This window comes from Clupea harengus, chromosome 22, assembly GCF_900700415.2.
Source record: "Clupea harengus chromosome 22, Ch_v2.0.2, whole genome shotgun sequence".
Classification (NCBI taxonomy): domain Eukaryota; kingdom Metazoa; phylum Chordata; class Actinopteri; order Clupeiformes; family Clupeidae; genus Clupea; species Clupea harengus.
Genome location: NC_045173.1, coordinates 2605823 through 2624718, shown reverse-complemented (window position 1 = coordinate 2624718; position 18896 = coordinate 2605823). Strand labels below are relative to the sequence as shown.

General features: G+C 44.1%; 2 protein-coding genes across 2 annotated transcripts; both read right to left on the bottom strand.

Moving 5' to 3' along the window:
• Nucleotides 1-2831: 2831 nt before the first annotated feature.
• Nucleotides 2832-7762, bottom strand: rhoh (ras homolog family member H). The gene is made up of 2 exons (XM_042702963.1): nucleotides 6045-7762; nucleotides 2832-5136 (listed from the first exon to the last, which is right to left on the bottom strand). Exon 2 carries the CDS (start codon nucleotides 4891-4893, stop codon nucleotides 4321-4323), a length of 573 nt encoding a protein of 190 aa, XP_042558897.1. The 5' UTR covers nucleotides 4894-5136; nucleotides 6045-7762; the 3' UTR covers nucleotides 2832-4320.
• A 5017-nt stretch (nucleotides 7763-12779) lies between these two features.
• On the bottom strand, nucleotides 12780-18877 carry n4bp2 (NEDD4 binding protein 2). The gene is made up of 10 exons (XM_042702959.1): nucleotides 18193-18877; nucleotides 16832-17642; nucleotides 16619-16743; nucleotides 16270-16358; nucleotides 16082-16158; nucleotides 15878-15994; nucleotides 13362-15556; nucleotides 13187-13288; nucleotides 13049-13094; nucleotides 12780-12871 (listed from the first exon to the last, which is right to left on the bottom strand). Exons 1-8 carry the CDS (start codon nucleotides 18461-18463, stop codon nucleotides 13254-13256), a joined length of 3720 nt encoding a protein of 1239 aa, XP_042558893.1. The 5' UTR covers nucleotides 18464-18877; the 3' UTR covers nucleotides 12780-12871; nucleotides 13049-13094; nucleotides 13187-13253.
• Between the last annotated feature and the right edge of the window lie 19 nt (nucleotides 18878-18896).

Sequence of the window (18896 nt, the reverse complement as noted above, 5' to 3'; positions counted from 1 at the left end):
AAACTGAGGTACATTTTTTTCTTTTGCTGTTGTGAAAACTATATTTATAAAAATGTATTACAGTGCTTATGGTATGTGCGAAGATATCACTACTAACACCTCCATGAAACCCTCCAACCAGTTTTCTCTGAGTGGCGTGTTAATTAAGTAATTACTTACATGGGTAAATTACGTGCTCCCAAAAATGAGCGAATGACACTCAATGTCACTGTCATACGAATCTTTTACAATTGAATCCACTCACACACATACACAAAGCTCTATAGGACCGAGAAAGGGAAACAGACAGTACAGATTAGTATTTGGCAATAGATTCAAAGTCTTTGGACTGTGTGTGTATATGTGAGTGTGTTAGAGCGCCCATGCGGTAACAAGTCATCACAGGTGTTTCCTGTCTCAGCGAAAGAGCTGGGGCTATGTGGTAGGGTTACTGAGGCGTGTGTGTGAGTATGTGTGTGTGTGTGTGTGTGTGTGTGTGTGTGTGTGTGTGTGTGTGTGTGTGCGTGTGTGTCTCTGTGTGACTGAGGTACTGTTAGAATCCTATTGTGATGACACAAAAGTGTTTCACGCTATGAGAGAGCGACAAAGACAGAGACCACAGCAGACATATATGCCTCCTCTGACCAGAAGAGTTATTTGGTATGTAGGGTTCTGGAGTGGAGGCAAAGTTGTATGAAACCCACTACAGACAAAAAAAAAAAACGTTCTTCGTGTCTTGTGTTCTATTTTCATTCTTTGAGTTGGAGTTGAGTATACTTTAGCTTTTGTGCTCGCTGTTCAGACAAGCAATAGGCAATAGAATGCAGCAATTTGATACTTTTTGAGGTATGTTTTTTTATCAGCAACTAGTTTTGGCATCATCTTCAAATTAATTTTGATAGTATATGGTTCTGTGAAGGACAGATAAACACACCTGTCGTTCTCACGAGTCGCACAGGCTATGCCCTATGGTTCGGGATGGCTCACTCTGTGGAAAAGTAAAGCTTATTATGTCCCCAAGACACCAATTAGCGTGCTTGCAAGCTTTTATCAACGCCAACTTGGTTGCTGGTCTTTATGAGGCTTTTGCATGACTTTTAGGTTGGAGCTTACCAGTTTTAGCCAGAAAATCCTTACTGCCACTTTAAAGGCCTGGTAGGCTGCATTGAATGTCTAAGTAACCAACTTTAGCGGGTATATGTGGGTGACACAGGCATCCGTCTCGCAGATCTCTTTTCTGCAAGGAGGTTTTAGAGATAGTGTTATGTGTGTAAGCCAGAGAATGTAGAGGGAGTGTGTATCCTTAAACCACATGACACCAAACAGCACATCTTATGTCCCACATCCCTCTGTTCGTTTCAGCTCACGTTGTGGTCGGGACAGAGTTCTTCTGAAATCTAAGACAAAGTGTGTCACCTTATCTTGCTTACTCTTAAAACACTCCACCAAATTACAATCCCCAAGCATTTCTGATGGTTGCTCTCGGACACGGAGCTCTCCGTAGACAGTTCAATACTACACAGCTCACCCTGTAACATGACCCTTAACCACAGCTTTAGAACAGCAAAAAGACAGTTCTGAAGAAAATTATACTTTTGCAGCAATATTCATATGGTGTGTTGCTGTTGCTACTAATTATTGCTGCCACCTGAGCCTAGAGCAGAGCAGATAGCAGTAGTGGGGACTTCAGCCAGTAGATACGTGAGGACATTATTTCTCTTTCGCTGCTCTTTTAACATACACTTAATGGAAGATACATCCTTCATATATTCAGGGGAAAGATCCATCATGTTTTGAAGCATATGGAAAGTATATGCTTCAAAAATATGTAGTAAGCAAAATCCTATATTATTTATTCATTTGAATTTCCTTTGTGGTCTTTTGGTGTTGTGTCTGCGGCCAAAGACAAGAATACAATCTCAAAAGTATATATCTATATTATGAAGGTTGAATACAAGCTAATACATTTCCTGTGTAAAGCGGGTTGATTATATATCCTCTATTGGGTAAATAAGCCACATAACAAGTTATTATTCCGTATTCACGGTGAGTTGTTAAATACAATACAGAACAGAATACGGCATAGACATGGTTGTTTCTGGGACAACTGTATTCATTAAAGGAGGCTTCAGTTATTAGTAGGTAAAATCACATCATATTAATGGCAACACCACATCCTGAACCATGAGTACATTATTTACCATGCAAGTATCTTCCACTGGTGACTAAAATACTCTACTCTAATGTGATCGCAGTATACTTGACTATGCTCGCTTTTGCTACCTAGCAGTGGACTCTACCCAGCGGTGGACTCTACCCAGCGGTGGACTCTACCCAGCAGTGGACTCTACCCAGCAGTGCACTCTACCCAGCAGTGGACTCTACCCAGCAGTGGACTCTACCCAGCAGTGCACTCTACCCAGCGGTGGACTCTACCCAGCGGTGGACTCTACCCAGCAGTAAAACCAAACATCAACACCTCGTCATGTCAGGCTCATGATCACTGAAGTTCTCCATGACATTGCATCATCTGATATTATCTCGCTGCAGTGTTAAACTCAATGCACTCTTCCACCAGATCACACATGAGATTTACAGCTCACATCGCTGTCTGCATATAGGCGTGCACATAGTGGTGTACTGTTATGGGGTGTTAAACTGTCCAAAATGCATTTTAAGTATATGGCACACCTATACACTGGTTTTCTTTTTTTGTAACAGTCACAAAATGGATAAACTCACTGTCCTATCAAATGAAAGACTAAACATCTGCGTCCTGGTCCAATCCTGCGTCCTGCGATCTGGTCCATACCATCTGTTACTGTTGTCTTTAACAAACATTCAAATCAAAATAGTTATTACACTTTATTACATGCTTTTACATCTCAGAGCATCACAGCTCATTTTCAACTTAGGAAATTATATCTAGCCGGAGGACCTATCACTGGTGGTCTTCTTACAGTCAAACAGCCGCAGTGATACTGATTATGAAGTGAATTATGACGATTCTACGTCAGGAAGAAAATATGCGGTCTTCTTATGAATTCCATATGATCATTTTCCTAATGAAATATACTGAAAAAATTAAAATGCAACATGGAAGAATCTCAAACATTTTGCTAAATAAAAATGTATATAGAAAATCAGTTTATCAGTAAGTTATGGACACGGAGAAATGACAAGATATGTCAGTTAGGTTCATGAAACACGGAGCCAAAACTTAACATGTTGCGTTGATATTTTAGTGAGTATATAACTGCTGAAAAGAAATATGAAATGCTACTTTGCTGAGGATTCTCATGTAATGCATATTTTGGTGGCTCTTACAAAAATACATTTGAGGAAGTTTAAACAGTTGGCAGGCCACATTTTTGTTCTGAAAAATAGTTGTACACTCGCAGGCAGGGCAAGTACCTTTACCAGAATAATGGCCATAATGGCCATTACCAGAAATATGTATTATTTGGGGATTAGTTTGGGCCAACTGTAAACTTTACGGTTGTCTTTCAACCGATAGGCCCATTTGGACATGGAGAAAATGAAGGTTGACAAGATTCTGCCTCGTGAATGTCAATGGCCCCCACAAGTAAAGTTTATAGTGGACACAGTGGATAGATTGTGTACTGTTACACTTCATTATGCTTCATATTTTACAATTCAAAGTGTGCAAATCTCTTTGTAAAATAACTCCTCTCTCTCTTTATTTAAGTGAGTAATCCTTTAACTGCAAAATGAAAAGAAACATATTTCTGAAAATCATATAGTGCTTTCATAAAAACAGGAGTATTTCAGTCCGTTTTTAAGTCCATTCTCTTTCCGTAGCAGTATATTCATACTGCGCTTTAAGATTAAGTTAAAAAAAACACAGATCAGCCAGTCCGTTGCTTGAATTTTTGCTGTTAATACAAAACTATGTTGTTTTAACTTTTAAAATTACACTTGGTGTCATTTGAACATTTCTCTCATTGTTTAATTCCGTTTAAACCCTATGTGGGTAATCAATCTAAGTATTTGTTATGAACTGTGGACTGAAAATTAAAATGAATTAAAATGAATTAAAATGTCTGTGTTGATGCATTGTTACAGATTAAATTAAACTGTCAATCTCTCTCCGAGCACAAAATCAGTGTTGAAATGGTGTTTCACTGGTGAAATGCACATGATAGGATTGTGGAGTTCAGTGAACACAAAACCATGTACATTTTCTTCTCAGTAAAACTAGTTCTTCACGTTCATCTGGAAATCCACTGATTTGGGGTCTGTAGACATACAGCTGGAGAACTCTAAACATGCTTGTGTCTGAGAGTGACATCTCACTGAGGTCAGCGTATGAGGCGAGGGTTAGGAGGTCTTGCAGGCGTCAAAGCTGAAGAGACGACGGCGCGACTGCTTCTTGGCCTGGTTGACTGCCGTCCTCACGGCACACTCAAACACCTGCTGGACACCTCGGTTGCTGAGAGCAGAGCACTCCAGGTATCCCCTGGCGCGGATGTCCTGGGCCAAACGCTTCCCATCCGCTGCTGAGAAACAGTTTCCGCGGTGGGGGCCCATGTCACGCTGGTCTGTCTGTGTGGCGACTACAAGCACTGGGACCCGAGGAAGGTGCTCTCGAACCTCCGCTATCCACTTTTGCCGTACGCTGGCAAAAGATGGCGGTTTGGCCACTGAGTAACAAAGAAGGACCACATCTGCCTGTTGGTAAGACATAGGTCGTACATGCCGAAAGGTGTCATTTCCAGCCGTGTCCCACAATCCCAAGTTGATCGGCACGCCGTCCATGAACACCTCCACTCCTGTGTTGTCGTAAATGGTGGGCTTATACATTTCTGGAAATGTGTCAGAGGTGAAGCGAACTAGCAGGGCAGTCTTCCCAACTGCACTGTCCCCTACCAGAACACACTTAATGGAGTTCATGATGCACACACCAAGAAAGAACTAGTCACACTAGTCTTTAGTTTTGGGGTGAGAGCTGGATGAGAACTCAGAGGTGGTAATGAACACTGCACATGATGGACACCGCTTTGTCCAACTTTCATCTGTTCAGTTGGCAATAATCTTCAAGTCAAAGAGCAGACCTCCACCTTGGCCCTCTCCGAGTCTTCTTTATGTTCTATACGGTATAGGTCCTTTCGGCATCTTGCTTCACATAACAGACACCTGGAGAACATGAGAGAGTGAGACATGGGGAGAATATGTAGACGCATATGTAGACTGTTTAAAAAGATGAAAAACATCAAAGAAACATAATCAGTGAACAAAATCTGGTATTTCTGGAATCTACAGGGACCTTACACATGCAAAACAACAGATGTCTTTAGCCGTTAAACTGTGAACGACCACAAAACACTGATATGTTAAATGCGGCATTGCTTTTCGAAAATGTCTGTAGTCATAATCTCATAATGTTAGAAATATTTAGGGCTTCTAGTGCATAGAAGAAATTAGTTTTCTTTTTTGTTTGTTTTTTGTCTTTACGAAGAGTTGTTTCACAACCCTGTTTGGAGAATTTGTAAGTTCAGGAAATTGAGGGTTGAGCTCCTACGTTTCAGGCTAACATTCAAATTCTTAGGTCGCTTAGAGTTAGATAATGGTTTGAGTGTCTTGTCTTCTTGTCCTTGACTATCGAAGGACATGAGAAAGGGGGATCATGGATGGAATAGCATAGTAAAATAATTAGAATAGACTTCAGGGACGAAATACACACCCAAGAGCATCCACAAACTGAAATCCTTAAAAGAACCTTAAATCAATTTCATTTTAACGAGGTATCCAATAATAAAACATCCACGGATGATTGTCAATTGGTTTTTGAGTGTCTTAAATACCTCATTCTCATTTCACTTTATCTTTCCCTTTTACCATGAGACATTATCACTCATAGGCCTTCCTAAAAATGTCTTCTAAGATTCCACCTGGGCCTAAAGGCCAAACACGCATTTCGAAATTATATCGAGTACGTTCATGAGTAGACTCGGCTATGAGTATTTCGAACTGTTACAAATTAAACCCTAACCTAGTTAAATATGAGTAAAAACCTAAAATAATACAAGTCCATTTTTTCTTACCACTGGAGTGCTCGATGACAAATTGCTTGGGAAACGGATGGATGAAATTATGATTTTCATCGAAGAACATTTAGGTGTAGGTCAGCCTGTTAACCCCCGTTGAAAGTAACGCAAAACTTGAAGGAAACATCAATCTTCTGATTAATTTATCCGAATCTAAAAACACCTGAAATGATGTAGCCTAGGCTTCAGCTACAAAGCAAATGAGGGACTTAGTATGCATCACATCCATCTGTGATGTAAAGGAAGTATTTTTTCTTCAGTAAATTTGTGCGCATCCGTTGGGGCGTGTGCCTTTGAAGCGGAGGTGTTTTTTTTTTATCTGTCGCCTTCTCTTACACGTGTTGTTGAGCTGTATCCTAAATGATGAAATGACATGAATGGCACAAATAATAATTTAAAAACTGCCTGCCATGGCTTAACGAAATAGGCAAATAGGCCTCAGTAGGCCTGATTTAATATCTGAGCAACGTAAAACACTAAACGCTCAAAGTAAAAGCGATGGGACCTCGATACCGTAAATAGAAGAAAATAAGACAATATGTCACCAATTCTTCGGCTAATGTGATTCACAGTATGGCCCTCTTGAGTAGGCCTGGAGAAAATAGCATTCTCTACTGCCCTCTACTGGTGCGTGATAATATGACAATTATACGTCGTCCCTTCGCCGCGCACCCATGCTCCGCTTTCATTTCATAGCAGAGATCGTGACCTTTTCGTGGCGAAACTCGATAACCGTGCTTGTGTTAGTCATTGATTCCAGTAAGTTGCTCACTTCCATCACAACACGCAAACACAGCGTAGAGATAGTCAATTATATGCTTCAATACAATAGAAATCCATTAGAAAAACGGTCCGGCGGCAAGACTATACATTGCACACTTAATTAACAAGACTATACATTGCACACAAACTAAAATAAATCCCCATAAAGACAATACAAAATTTATTTCAATTTGTTAAAACACTTTTTTTGTTTGTTTTTTTAAAAATGCAGCTTATTCTGCCTTGAATACATGAGTATAAAAACCGGAAAGGGAAAAGGAATATTTACAATTGGGCTAACACTTTCATTAAAACTGAAATAAAAAATTCGAATGAATCCCAAATCTAAAAATTCACTTGAGGTTTAACAATGGATCAGATACAAAATACAGTCAACCCTCAACTAAAGCTTTAACAGGCATTGCCAAGCTATCTTTAAAGTTTGTCAAAGTGAGAAGAACATCCCATTATACATACTATCTCTCTCACTCAGACACACAAAATAAAACAAATACAGCAAATATTTCTGTACACAACAAATGTGCCCTGAGAGAGTCGCCATTAAATGCCGTCTTAACAGTTTTCAAGGATGTGCACAGCTGGACAGCCTTACATATTCACAGCAGTAGAACACAATCATAGTTCTGTGATGGCAGAATTAGGATTAACATGGTGCAAAATTACACCAACCAAAATATTTCACAAGTTCATCTACTTCCTAGTACCAATCCACTGTCATCCAAAACACGTCTGGTGTACTGAGCACTGAAGAGTGAGGAAAAGCAGGGGAAGAAGTTTAAAGGATCCCTTTCACACAGAATGCCGACAGTTGGCCACCCTTTAGAGAATGAGACTGGAGATCAGAGCAGCTCCAGCAACAGGCTTCGCGTTGGAAGAGAGGCACTGCAGAGCCAGAGTGGAGGAGGCCCGGTGGGTGGGTATCCCGTAGCAGCAGCCGCAGTCATTCATGCTTTTGCCTCCTTTTGAAGTGACACAAGAACTAAACCGACATTTGGCTCAGTAAACCTGGGAGGGGGTGGGGGGGAGAGAGAGAGAGAGAGAAAGCATACAAAAGTGATGCAAGGGTAAAGGCATCTTACTTTACGGTTCTAAACTATGGTGAAGTTGTCTATGTGCTTGTGAGGGTATGGATTCATTACTCATAATGCTTGCTGTTGAGATAGTCGATGACAGCTGGCCTAATTTTGGCCACTCCCCCTTGGCTGCGGTTTCCTCTTCCTGTGATGACTGACAGCTGAGGTCGGCACAGACCCTGTCTGTACTCTAAGCAAACACATACACAGCATTTAAACAGATTAACAAAAACAGAGACAAATTTACCTGAAAACCTCCATAATTACAGTTCCAAAGGAAAGTGAATGGCAACACAGTCTGCAGATACCGCTAACATGATGTGGTGATCAGTCTCTTTGTCGTGAATATCATGGTCACCTATGACAACTGGTCTTATGTCAAAAGAAGACACGCTGCACATGAGAGCTTTACGAAAGGGAAAGAAGACCTAAATGTCGGTAATGTTGGTACAGGTCAAAGGAGGCCAAGAGTGTAGACACGCAAGATGTCTAACAGAAGAGAACATTTCAATCTCATCACAAATAAAAAGTACAATCTTACATCACAACCTCGTATCAAATACCAAGGGCCTTCTCAACTGTCTAAGAGAGTGTAGCGCCACCCCTTGGTGTATGCACGCACCTGCGCTCTTCTCTTTGAGGATCCGCTGGAGATGTTCTATGGCCTCGGTGACATGCAGGCCATGGAGATCTAGAACATTCTGCGGCAGAAGTGAGGCATTCACCCGCTCAAAGATGCACTGTGCAGCGCGATGGTTTGCCTCTTGCATCTTCAGACCATGCAAATGACCCTGTACAAAAATATGTATGAACACACACACACACACACACACACACACACACACACACACACACTTATCCAATTCCTGTTGGGTAAACATGCATGTCACTATGCTGGTGCAAATGGCTTATCTAGTGAATCAGCTCATATCATTGTTGTCCATTGGTGTCTGTACATGATGTTTTTCCATAAATGGGTGTCTGACTCCTGATTTTCATGTTATTTCTACATGCATTTAATATCGGCCATTTTGCAAGCTGGAGCATTAATAAGAAAACTGTGAAGAAACATTACACAAAATGGTCGCCATAAACCTGAATGCGCCACCATTAACCCAAATAATATAACATGTCAATTCATTTGTTGAAGTAGGAACTAAATGGGAACCAAACATAAAAGTGGCAAGTTGCCAAGGGGACGCTGTTGATAGGCCACGCTCAACGTGATATAAGAAAATGGGAGGTAAACTATTTGGCGAGTTAAGCCTGTAATAGCTCTTATACTTCCTTGTAACATCAGACTCTCTATGGCTAGCTTCCCTTTGTTGATCTTCAATAAAGGCATTACTACTCAACGAATCTCCGAACTCAGAATCTTCCTGAAGAAACTTTATTTCATAATTAGTTGAACAAATTATCCACCATACTCCCCCTCTCTCTTTCTTTCTTTCTTTCTTTCTTTCTGTGCGTGTTTGTTTATGTGTGATGGTTCATGTGTCCGTGCGTGTATCTTACCTGCTGAGCGTAGAAGCTGGCCACTTGTTTCTTGTCACGCCTATGAGCCTCGGCTGCTTTTCTGAAGCATTCCTGCCGTTTCACACTCTGCAGGTTGGCCTCGGCCCGGAAGTCCTGATACTCAGGATCGTCTGTGTCCTGGAACATCAGCTCAGTCTCCTTCTGTTTATTTGTCTGTAACTGAACACACACAGACACACACAAACATGGAGAGACCGAGACACAGAGAGAGAAAGAGAAAGAGAGAGAGAGAGAGAGAGGAGGAAACATCAAGAAAATTATTTGCGAAGACTAAAACAATGTGAAACGTCATGAGAGAAACAGAATAAGAGACCAACCCTTTCCTTGCTGGGCGTCCTCTGTGTGTGAGAGTGGTTGTGTTGGGGGGAGTCTGTAGCCACAACGTTTTTGACCGGCCCCACGTCCAGAAGAGAGTGCAGGAACTTCTCCGTCTGTTCCAGGCTGAAACTGTAGCAGACAGCGGCGTGAGCCAGAGAACATTTGAACAGGACGGATCAGAACAAAAGAAATAAGTCTGCGACGCCGCGTTTCCTTAGCGCGGACGCAACAGACTCTCGTTATACCTTTAACCGTCAACGCAGACTTCTACAGTCCTTATTGTACATCCCCACATAACTCTCTGAACTGGTTTAACTTGGCTGGCATGTGTGGCAGCATAGAAGTGCACACCTTTGCTGACGTCACGGCAAACATGACATCACGGTACCAATATGGAACCGGTTCCAATACAACCGGTACCTACCCGGACCGAAATGCAACGCAGATTTCGGTGCTTCATTTCGGTGCCTGAGCCAATTGAACACGGTCGCTAGGCAGATTCCGTGGGGCACATGTAAAACTGCCCCAGCTTCCAATGTAAACTTTGTCCTGTGTCGCTCACGCTCATTGGTGTTTTCATAGCAACAGTCTTATGACAGTGAAGAGCAGGCAAGCACAAACAGAACTAGCCATCAACCTTTTAACAGAGAAAATACCGAAAGGTAAACGGTCAAAAGTGTGGCTGTATTTCGCACAAAAAGATTCAAACATTGCGACGTGCAGCAAATGCAACCAAATAATTGCGTGAAAAGAGGGGAGAGAAGGCAAGAGTCAACGGCAGATCAGCAACTGAAGACTGAAAAATAAACGGAGATGACAGATAAACTACCAACGGTAGTCTCTTAAAGGAGCAGTACACATTTTCTCGTTCTCAGTGTGTTCAAGTAACAAGATTAACTATGAACAAGATAGAAAAGATAGGTATAAACAAATCATAAAATGGTGAAATTTCATGAAATAAATGCAAACAAAATAATACATTTTTGACTCCAAAGGCAAATATGCTCATATTTTTGCAAAAGAAGTTTGAAGCTGTTTTTGTATTTATTTATATTTATTTAAGTATACTATAAACTGTTGTTTACAGTTAATATAATGTTCATAGTTTGAAGTTAAAAAGTTTGAAGCTGTAGTTGGAAGCCAAGTGTTTTGTATGTATTTATATTTATAATATACTTTAAACAGTTAATGTATTGTTCAATTTGAAGAAAAAAAATTGCCTTGGCAATAAAAAAAGCCTTTCTTTAATGTTGTCAATCGTCGCTTTGCGCTTAAAAAAAAAAAAAGTATCGGTTCCGGCACCGTTTAGGCACCGGTATCGTTTTAAAAGTATCGGTTATGTACCGGTATCGGATAAAAACCAAACGATACCCATCCCTACTCATCATACCGTTGTTCAAAATCTCTGTTTTATTGTACACATATTGTGCCGTCAAATCACTGTTATTCTGTTGTCTTTACATGTAGCAAATGAGAAAGAATGACAGTTTACTATACCATGTTTGTTCAACAAACAAAGTTGAATGACTTTTTGCCACCATTGTATCTTTTCCTGTATTAGGAACGCCTTTATGGTTTGGACAGGTTCGCAAGGAATGTGGTTTCGCCCTCGCGAAATCAATTAATTGAGTTTTAAGGTTTTCAGTTGTGAATGTGACCTATAACTATGGTTATGATTACTTTGAAGGCCGGACGTTGTTCAAATTATTATTGGTACCACTTTAACTAGTGTATTCCTTCTGCCACTTGACATCCCCCCTGAGCTGTGAGCCTGTGATGGTATGGGGCCAATTAGGGTGAGTTCAGTTACCTGTTAAACGGGTTAGGGTGGTAGAAGTAAGGGAGCTTCTGTGCGGAGAACTTCTTGGGTGAGAGTTTGTTGGTGAACTATATATGTATGCTCTTCTCTATTTTCCTCAGAAGAGTGAGGATAATACTTATGTGCTGTCTCAGTGTAGGGACATAGTGCACTGTACTATTGACTGTACATATACAGTTCTTTGTAAATATTTTTTGTTTCAATTTATATAGTCTTTTTGTTTCTTTTTCACTTCTTGGATTATGCACCTGGTGGAGGACAGATAAATGTACAACTACAGAGCCTGGTCTCCCTGCTGCCTTTTCTACCTATCTTAAAAAGACTCGACACAGTTACTCTTTGACAACATGTTTGATTGGATAAGGTCAAAGGTCAAACGTTTGACAACACATAACGGTCATGTGAAGAGGAAAGACTTACTCTGTGAATAGCATTGAAGAACAAACAAACGCACTGTGACTACCTGTGGACAAAGGAGCATGATAGGCTCTTGCTTTGGGGGCTAACTCTTGCTCACTGTGTTGAAAGCAGGCCTACTAGGGGTGGATTTACACCTACTGCCAGAACAGAGTGGCATTTTACATTGTTATAGTTGCTAGTTGTTGTATTAGTTGATATGTTATGTGTGAATTTACCTTAAGCTTAATAGATCTCCCTACTCACTAAGATCAAATATAGGACCTGGCTATAAGCATTCATTTTGTGATGTTAAAGTGTGACAGAGACAAATGCTTATAGATGTCAGTGGAGATAGTAAACTGGTAGTGATGGCATGGCACACTGGGACTTGTGTCTTACTTGTGATCTCTGAAGATGTCTTTGAGGAAGAGTCTGTCGATGGTGGGGAAGAGAGAGAAGATCTGTTTCTCCTTCAACATGGCAGCCCCATCTCTCAGCTCTGGATCCCAGCCGTGGAATCTGGACTGTATATACACACACACACACACACACACACACACACACACACACACTTTTAACTCACAAAACTCACATATTTCACACAATGCTTGGGCTCATCAGTGTGTGTGTGTGTGTGTGTGTTTGGGGGGGTGTTCAGTGGGTAAGAATATGTGCTACCTTTTCTATGTCTTGCAGTGCCTGTTCTTCTGACATGATGTCCCTTAGAGACACATACGGCTGGCCCAGATTCCTGTAATCCATCACTGGAGTGTCATCAGCGTAATCGGATTCGGCCCCAAGAGAGGCATAGCCATCGGCACCAATCAGAAAGTGAGCTTTACTCCTGTCATGTGGCCTGGACATACCAGTCTGTGATTCGCCCCAGTGGAAAGAGCCTGTGTTACCAAAGATGCAAGAACATGAGCAAGAGGGGACAGAAGGTACGCCATAAATGACCAGGTGATAACATGACAGATGTTGTCACTTTCATAAGCAGTATTTTCACCATGTCTGTTTGAGAAAGTGTTTGTGTGTGTGTGTGTGTGTGTGTGTGTCTGTGAGCATGTACGTACTTTCCTGTAGTAGGTGGTAGGACAGTGCAGCTTGTCTGTGCTTCTCCTGTAAAGATAGAGTAAAGATGAATACTATCCGGGTCATTCTGTGTGTCTGTGTGTCTGTGTGTGCGGGCACGTGTGAGGCCTCTGGCTCACCTGGATGGTTTCTTTCCATTTTTGATGCAGGAGTCGAGCAAGGTTCAGGTCCATCTTAACATAACAGTCATCGGAGAACTTGTCTTAGGAAGAGAGAAAGAACTGAACTGCATTGAGTTGCACACCTTGTGTTTGTGTATATGTGTTTGTGGGGGTGAGGGGGACGTGTGCATACCTGGGTTGGCGCCGACAGGGCCAAACAGCTCAGTGAGTTGCAGTGCAAGCTCCGTGGGCAGTCTGAGTTCCAGGCTCTGAATGTCCAGCGGGTTAGATGCCTTTGTTTTCTCCTTTCGTCTTTCCCTCTCTCGCTCACGCCTCTCTCGTTCCTTCTCATCCTCCTCTTTTTTCACCAACTCCTCCAGCTGCGTTAGTATGGACTGAGTAACAGCGTCCACTTCCTCCAGTCTTCCCCTCACGTCCTCCTCTCCGTCCCGCTCGACTTGTCCATCTTTGTCTCTCTGCAGCCCCACCGCCCACTCAGACTGCTCAGCGCAAGCATCCGTGAGCAAGCGTGTCCCAGTGCCAGTATGTTCAATCCCACTGCTCTGGCTCTGGCTCTCTGAAGTCCTCTCCTGCTGTGAAGCCTCTTGTGACTGGCTGGTCATGGTGGCTTGGGATGTTGGTTCCTGTGCAGACGGTTCTCGTTGGCTTTCAGACTCCTGCCTGAGCTGAGAGTGGTCTTCAGCATCGTCATGTGTGCCCTCCAAAGCCTTGCCTGCTAGGTCACAGCTGCTGACATCTGGTCCTGTGTCTTCTCCCGTGCTTTCTGCGATTCCGATCCCAACAGCTTCAGCCTCCTCTCCTTCTCGGTCCTTCATCTCCTCTCTCTTGGTCGCCTCCTCCTCTTCTGCCTCACCCCCCTCGCACTCATCCTGAAGCTCAAATTCATCCTCGTCTTCCGTTTCGTCACCCTCCTTGTCTTCGCGGCTCATCTCCTCTCCTGAATCCAGTAGCAGGTTGGTGGTCCACTCCACATCCTGCTGGCATTTGTCATACAGGTCCTTCAGCGTCTCCACGGCAACCCCTTTGAAGTGGCGAATGAGAATGCTCAGGTCTGCATCTTCAGTCCTGGCTTCCATGAGCTCCTCCTCCTCCACCTGGGCCCCTTTCTCGTGCGTGGCCCGCCGGACAGGACACGCACTCGGCGCTTCTGAGACGGCGGGGACAAAGTGTGTCGCATTTCCTGTCAGGACTTTCTCACCAACACCTTCCCACAAGCCCCCATGCTCCATACGCCAGAGAAGGGCCAGGTCACTCGACTCGGTCTGCGTGGAGATGCCGCATGATGAAACGGTCTCCGTGGACACGTCCTGAGTTTGGCGTTCCGGTTGGAGCGGTGATTCTGGTTGTGGGTGGTGGGGTGAGACTGACGGAGGGGCCTGCTTGGTGAATGTGAGTGCGAGTCGGCAGGGTTTCCCCGCCCGCCGGCTCAGCCTCCTCTTTTCCGAGACATGAAAGCTGTCTGATCCTTCTCTATCCTCTCCTCCCTCCTCTCCTTTGCCCTCGCTCTCTTTACCAGCCTTGCTTTCTTTTTTTCCCTTCCCCTCTCTCTCTCCGTCCTTCTTGATCTCTTCTTCTTCTTTGTTACTTTCCTCCCCACTGTCCTCCTCTCCCTCTTTATCTCCATCTATGTCTTTTTCTCTGTTAGAGATGGGGACATGTGTACTGTCCTCTGTCAGGCAGCTGGGTGACTGAGGCTGGGTGTCAGGCCCCGAGCTGGAGCTGGGGCTGCTCTCCTCCTCGCTGTCAGACAGCTGGATCTGGCCTCCAACCTCCGTGTCTCCCTGGAGCAGATCCAGCAACTTATGAAACTCTGTGAAATCTGGCCCACCCCCACTCCGCTTCACCTCAGTGCCGACGCCGTCCCCTTGGCCTCGTGCCTCCTTCTCCGCTCGCCTGCGGTTGATGGTGCGTTGATCTTGAGGATCCTGACTCTCACAGGGCCAGTCTCCAACAAACGCAAGCCGAGCTCTCTGGGCACCATTGCCCTTGGCCGTCTCTCCATGTACCGCTGCACTGCCCGTAGCAAAAATCTCTCTGTTATTGCCCGGGCCACTACTCTCTCGTACACGGTCCTGTGTGGGGGCTGTGCTTGGCTGCTCAGCAGGCTGGGGCCCTCCTGGATGCCTGGCTCTATCCCTCGCCCTCCTCTCCCTCTGAGCGATAGACTGAGAGAATAACACAGGGGGCTCCACAGGCAACTGTTTTTCCACTTCCTGTGGATCCTGATAGAGATCCACACAGTCCAGAAGCTCAGGTGGCTGCCCCACAAAGACACTCCCCACAGGCATAGAAGACACGTCAGGGAGACAAACGGGAGGAGGGGGTCCCAGCAGGTCAGGCCGTGGCAGGTCAGAGGTCACGGGAAGTCTGAAGAAACAGAAAAACTTACTGGACACCTTCCTCATTTATGGTTATTATTATATTATAGGTCTGATGTAGAGACTCGGCCTTCAAAAAAAGATGTCAATAATTAAACTTAACTTGAAGTTCATACTTAGCGCAACAAATGACCTTTCGTGTATCACAATGACAATATAACTGCTCCTCACAGTTAGTTCAAACAAATACTAGAAGCTTCTTCATCAATGCAGTCTGTAATTACTACTTAGAAATACAACCAGCAAGATTCCCGACATTTGCTTTCTTTGGCAAATGTAGAGAACGTGATATAGGTTGTGGGGTTCTCACTCTGTGTGCAGGTCGGGTCGCCTAGAAGAGCCCATGATGGAGTTGACAGAGACATGACGATCATAGCCATCCAGCATCCGACGAATCTTCTCTCGAGTCACACCATGCTTTGTACGTCTGCAAGGGGAGAGGGAACATTCTGAAATGTTGTGTTGGTGGGGCCACAAGGTTAGTGTTCAGGGAAATGAGGGATTAGAGTCTTACTTCTCCAGCTCCCTGGGCTTGAACTTCCACCATGTGTCTGGCTCTCGGAACACAACTTTGTATTTCTGCTTCAAGGCCTGACACAAATATAGCACTCAGAACAGACTACAAAAACATGACAGCACTTAGGTGATAATGACAACACCGTGTCTGTGTGTGCAGGAAAGAGAGAGAGAGAAAGAGCTCACCATTGCCACATAGGGTCTCATCTCCCAACTCTGCATGTTGGTGTTATCAATAATGACAGGACCCTGAGCCCTCTCCATAGCCTCTTTAGCTGTTACAAAAGAATTGTTGAAACATTACATACAAAAGTAGTCATTGTAAGGACCTGTGCATTACATCTTGTCCACCCTGGTCTTATGGATGTGGTCTTAGTGCATTTAGGTTTGGGCTTTTGTTTTAGGGGTACATTCATAGACTTTGGGGTTGGTACATCCTGGGCCATATTTCAGTCAGGCGACTAGTGCATGAGTTTGAAGCAGGTTTTTCATATGAGGGTGTAGCTAATGAGTGTATGGTGAATGTTTTCTATACCTCTTTGCTGGTTCCACTCATGTGCTGTTGACAGCTCAGATGGGTCGTAACAGTACTCTCCTTGGCGACAGAAATATCCATCTGTGCTTAAAGACACGCCCCCAGGGTTGTGGTCTAACATTGCCCTAGGCACAAAACACAACTGTTGCACTTAACCAGTCACACAATGAGATCAAAAGTGATTCTTGCTCATATGAAAGAACATACACACACCTGGCTAAGGTTGATTTGCCTGATCCTGGAGCTCCTCTAAGCAGCACTAAGACCCTGCCTTCGAAGCGGAGCCTTTGGTTGAAGGTGGGAGCTGTGGTGGGCTTGTTGCCATGGATGGGGGGTTGCTGTACGGCCCAAGAGGTGGGGATGGTTGCTGTAGGTTTTAGAGGGGCCTGGCTAACAGACCCATAGGTTGACAAGCGGGCAGCAAGGTTGGGGTTTAGCGCCACGGGCGTGATGAAGGACGGCCCCTCTGACCGCGGATGGAACTCTGGCGCTGTGAGGTTCCAGGCGGCTCCCACTGCACGGGGCTGCTCATCTCTGCGATATGCCTGGAAGGCTGAACCGCTGCCCCCTAGCCCAACTGACCCTCCGATGAGGTGACTGAAGTCGAGTCGATCACTCCGATCCACTGAAGCACACCCACCAGCAAAACTTAGCTCCCCCACTGGAGAATTCCCCCTACTGTCCTGTCTCTGTTTGGGGCTGGAGGTCTGGTGCTGCCCAGATTCCACACTGGGGTTACCCAGCAAAGCCTGCCAAGCAGGGGGCTGAGGAGAGGGAAGAGAAGACAGAGGCACAGAAGCAGCGAGAGGAGATGGTTCTGACTGAGTGGAGTGTGTGAGTGTGTGTGGTGTGTGAACCGCTTTGGTACGGGATCCGGTTGTTTTGGGGTATGAGGATACAGACTGGGGAATGTCAGGATTTAAGAGGGCTGCTGCAAACTCAAAACCCGAGACAGGGGGTGGTAAGGAAGGAACACCTTTAGCGGCATCAGAGAGCTCCAGGAGGGAGTCCATGGCATTCTCCACTGTGAGAGGTGGGGGTGAAGAAAGAAAGAGAGAGAGAGCCAGGAGAGAAGTGAAATTGTGAACTGTAAATGGCTGAAATAACATGCCTATACAATATGCTACATGGTTAACTCTGACCTTGTACTATATCATAACTACGTGATTGAGCATGGCAAGCAGGATTTCCTCACACATTAGCTATAACACAGTCAACTCATCAGGTTACTTGTAACCGCAAATGCACGGTTACTTGGATGACATGCTATCGTCAATCTGAGTGAAGAGTAAGATTGTCTTATGCTGTCTAATGGCCACACAGTTACTGAACATGAGATTTCTTTGCGTATGGCAAACAAGCAATATACATGACATTAGTTAGGATTACAAATGGGCCAGTTCTCTATATCGATCTTCCTGCAACTGTCACGAGGTTCCGTCAGAGACGTTATAAGTCCTGAGGACTTTGGCTTCGCACCACCCCATCTGCACCACCCCCTTTCCAGTAGCCAATCAACAATAATAACTAACGTTGACGATTGAGATGTTGCCTTCATTTATAACCAAACTTACTATTGAAATCACACTCCGTTAGGACCATGTGTATGACTTCGGGGTCCAAATGCGAAAATACCTCCTCCATGTTTCTCATGATGTGTTCCCTATCGGTGAATCCCACAGCACTGGAGTTAGGCATGCCATACGCAGAGTTACTTCTGTTTGGTTCACCGTGTAAGCAAGGTTCACTGGCCCCATAAACACGATTGTCGATGTTGCTCCAGGAGTCGTTTTGCTGTCCGGGAGCCCGCGCTGGACTCTCCCCATTTTTTCTCTTTTTAGGCATAGTGATAGGAGCCCCAATTCGCCCTTCATCCACTCTCCACCGTACTTCCTGTTTACAAGTCTTAGTGAAAAAGCAAGAAAAGCGAAAACCTATACCGTAAAACAACCAAGCAAACCTTTTACGGGGAAGGTGTCGTTGAATGGTACGAGCGCCTCATGCGGTTGGAAATAAAATAACTACAGTTGTAATATTTTGAAACAAGTTGACACTTTCTGGTGAAATCATGTTGTTTTAAACATCGCATGCTTATCTGACGTTGGTGAAACACAGGATCTTTACCATAGCTGGTACAGGAAGAGGATACAAATGTAAGATCGTCAAATGTAGAGGGATTTACAAATTAGGGCGACTGGGAGAATGAATATAGTTTTAAATTAAATCCGTGTAACATGTGCACGGGTGTGAAATAACAGTGTCAAGCATTTTGTACGAA

Excerpts from the sequence above, each read along its gene's own strand:
- rhoh (XM_042702963.1), bottom strand. The coding sequence starts at position 4,893 with ATGAACTCCATTAAGTGTGTTCTGGTAGGGGACAGTGCAGTTGGGAAG.
- n4bp2 (XM_042702959.1), bottom strand. The coding sequence starts at position 18,463 with ATGCCTAAAAAGAGAAAAAATGGGGAGAGTCCAGCGCGGGCTCCCGGA. Across the intron at positions 17,643-18,192 it reads AACGGAGTGTGATTTCAATA|TGGAGAATGCCATGGACTCC; the intron begins GTAAGTTTGGTT and ends CACCTCTCACAG. Across the intron at positions 16,359-16,618 it reads TGAGTGGAACCAGCAAAGAG|CTAAAGAGGCTATGGAGAGG; the intron begins GTATAGAAAACA and ends CTTTTGTAACAG.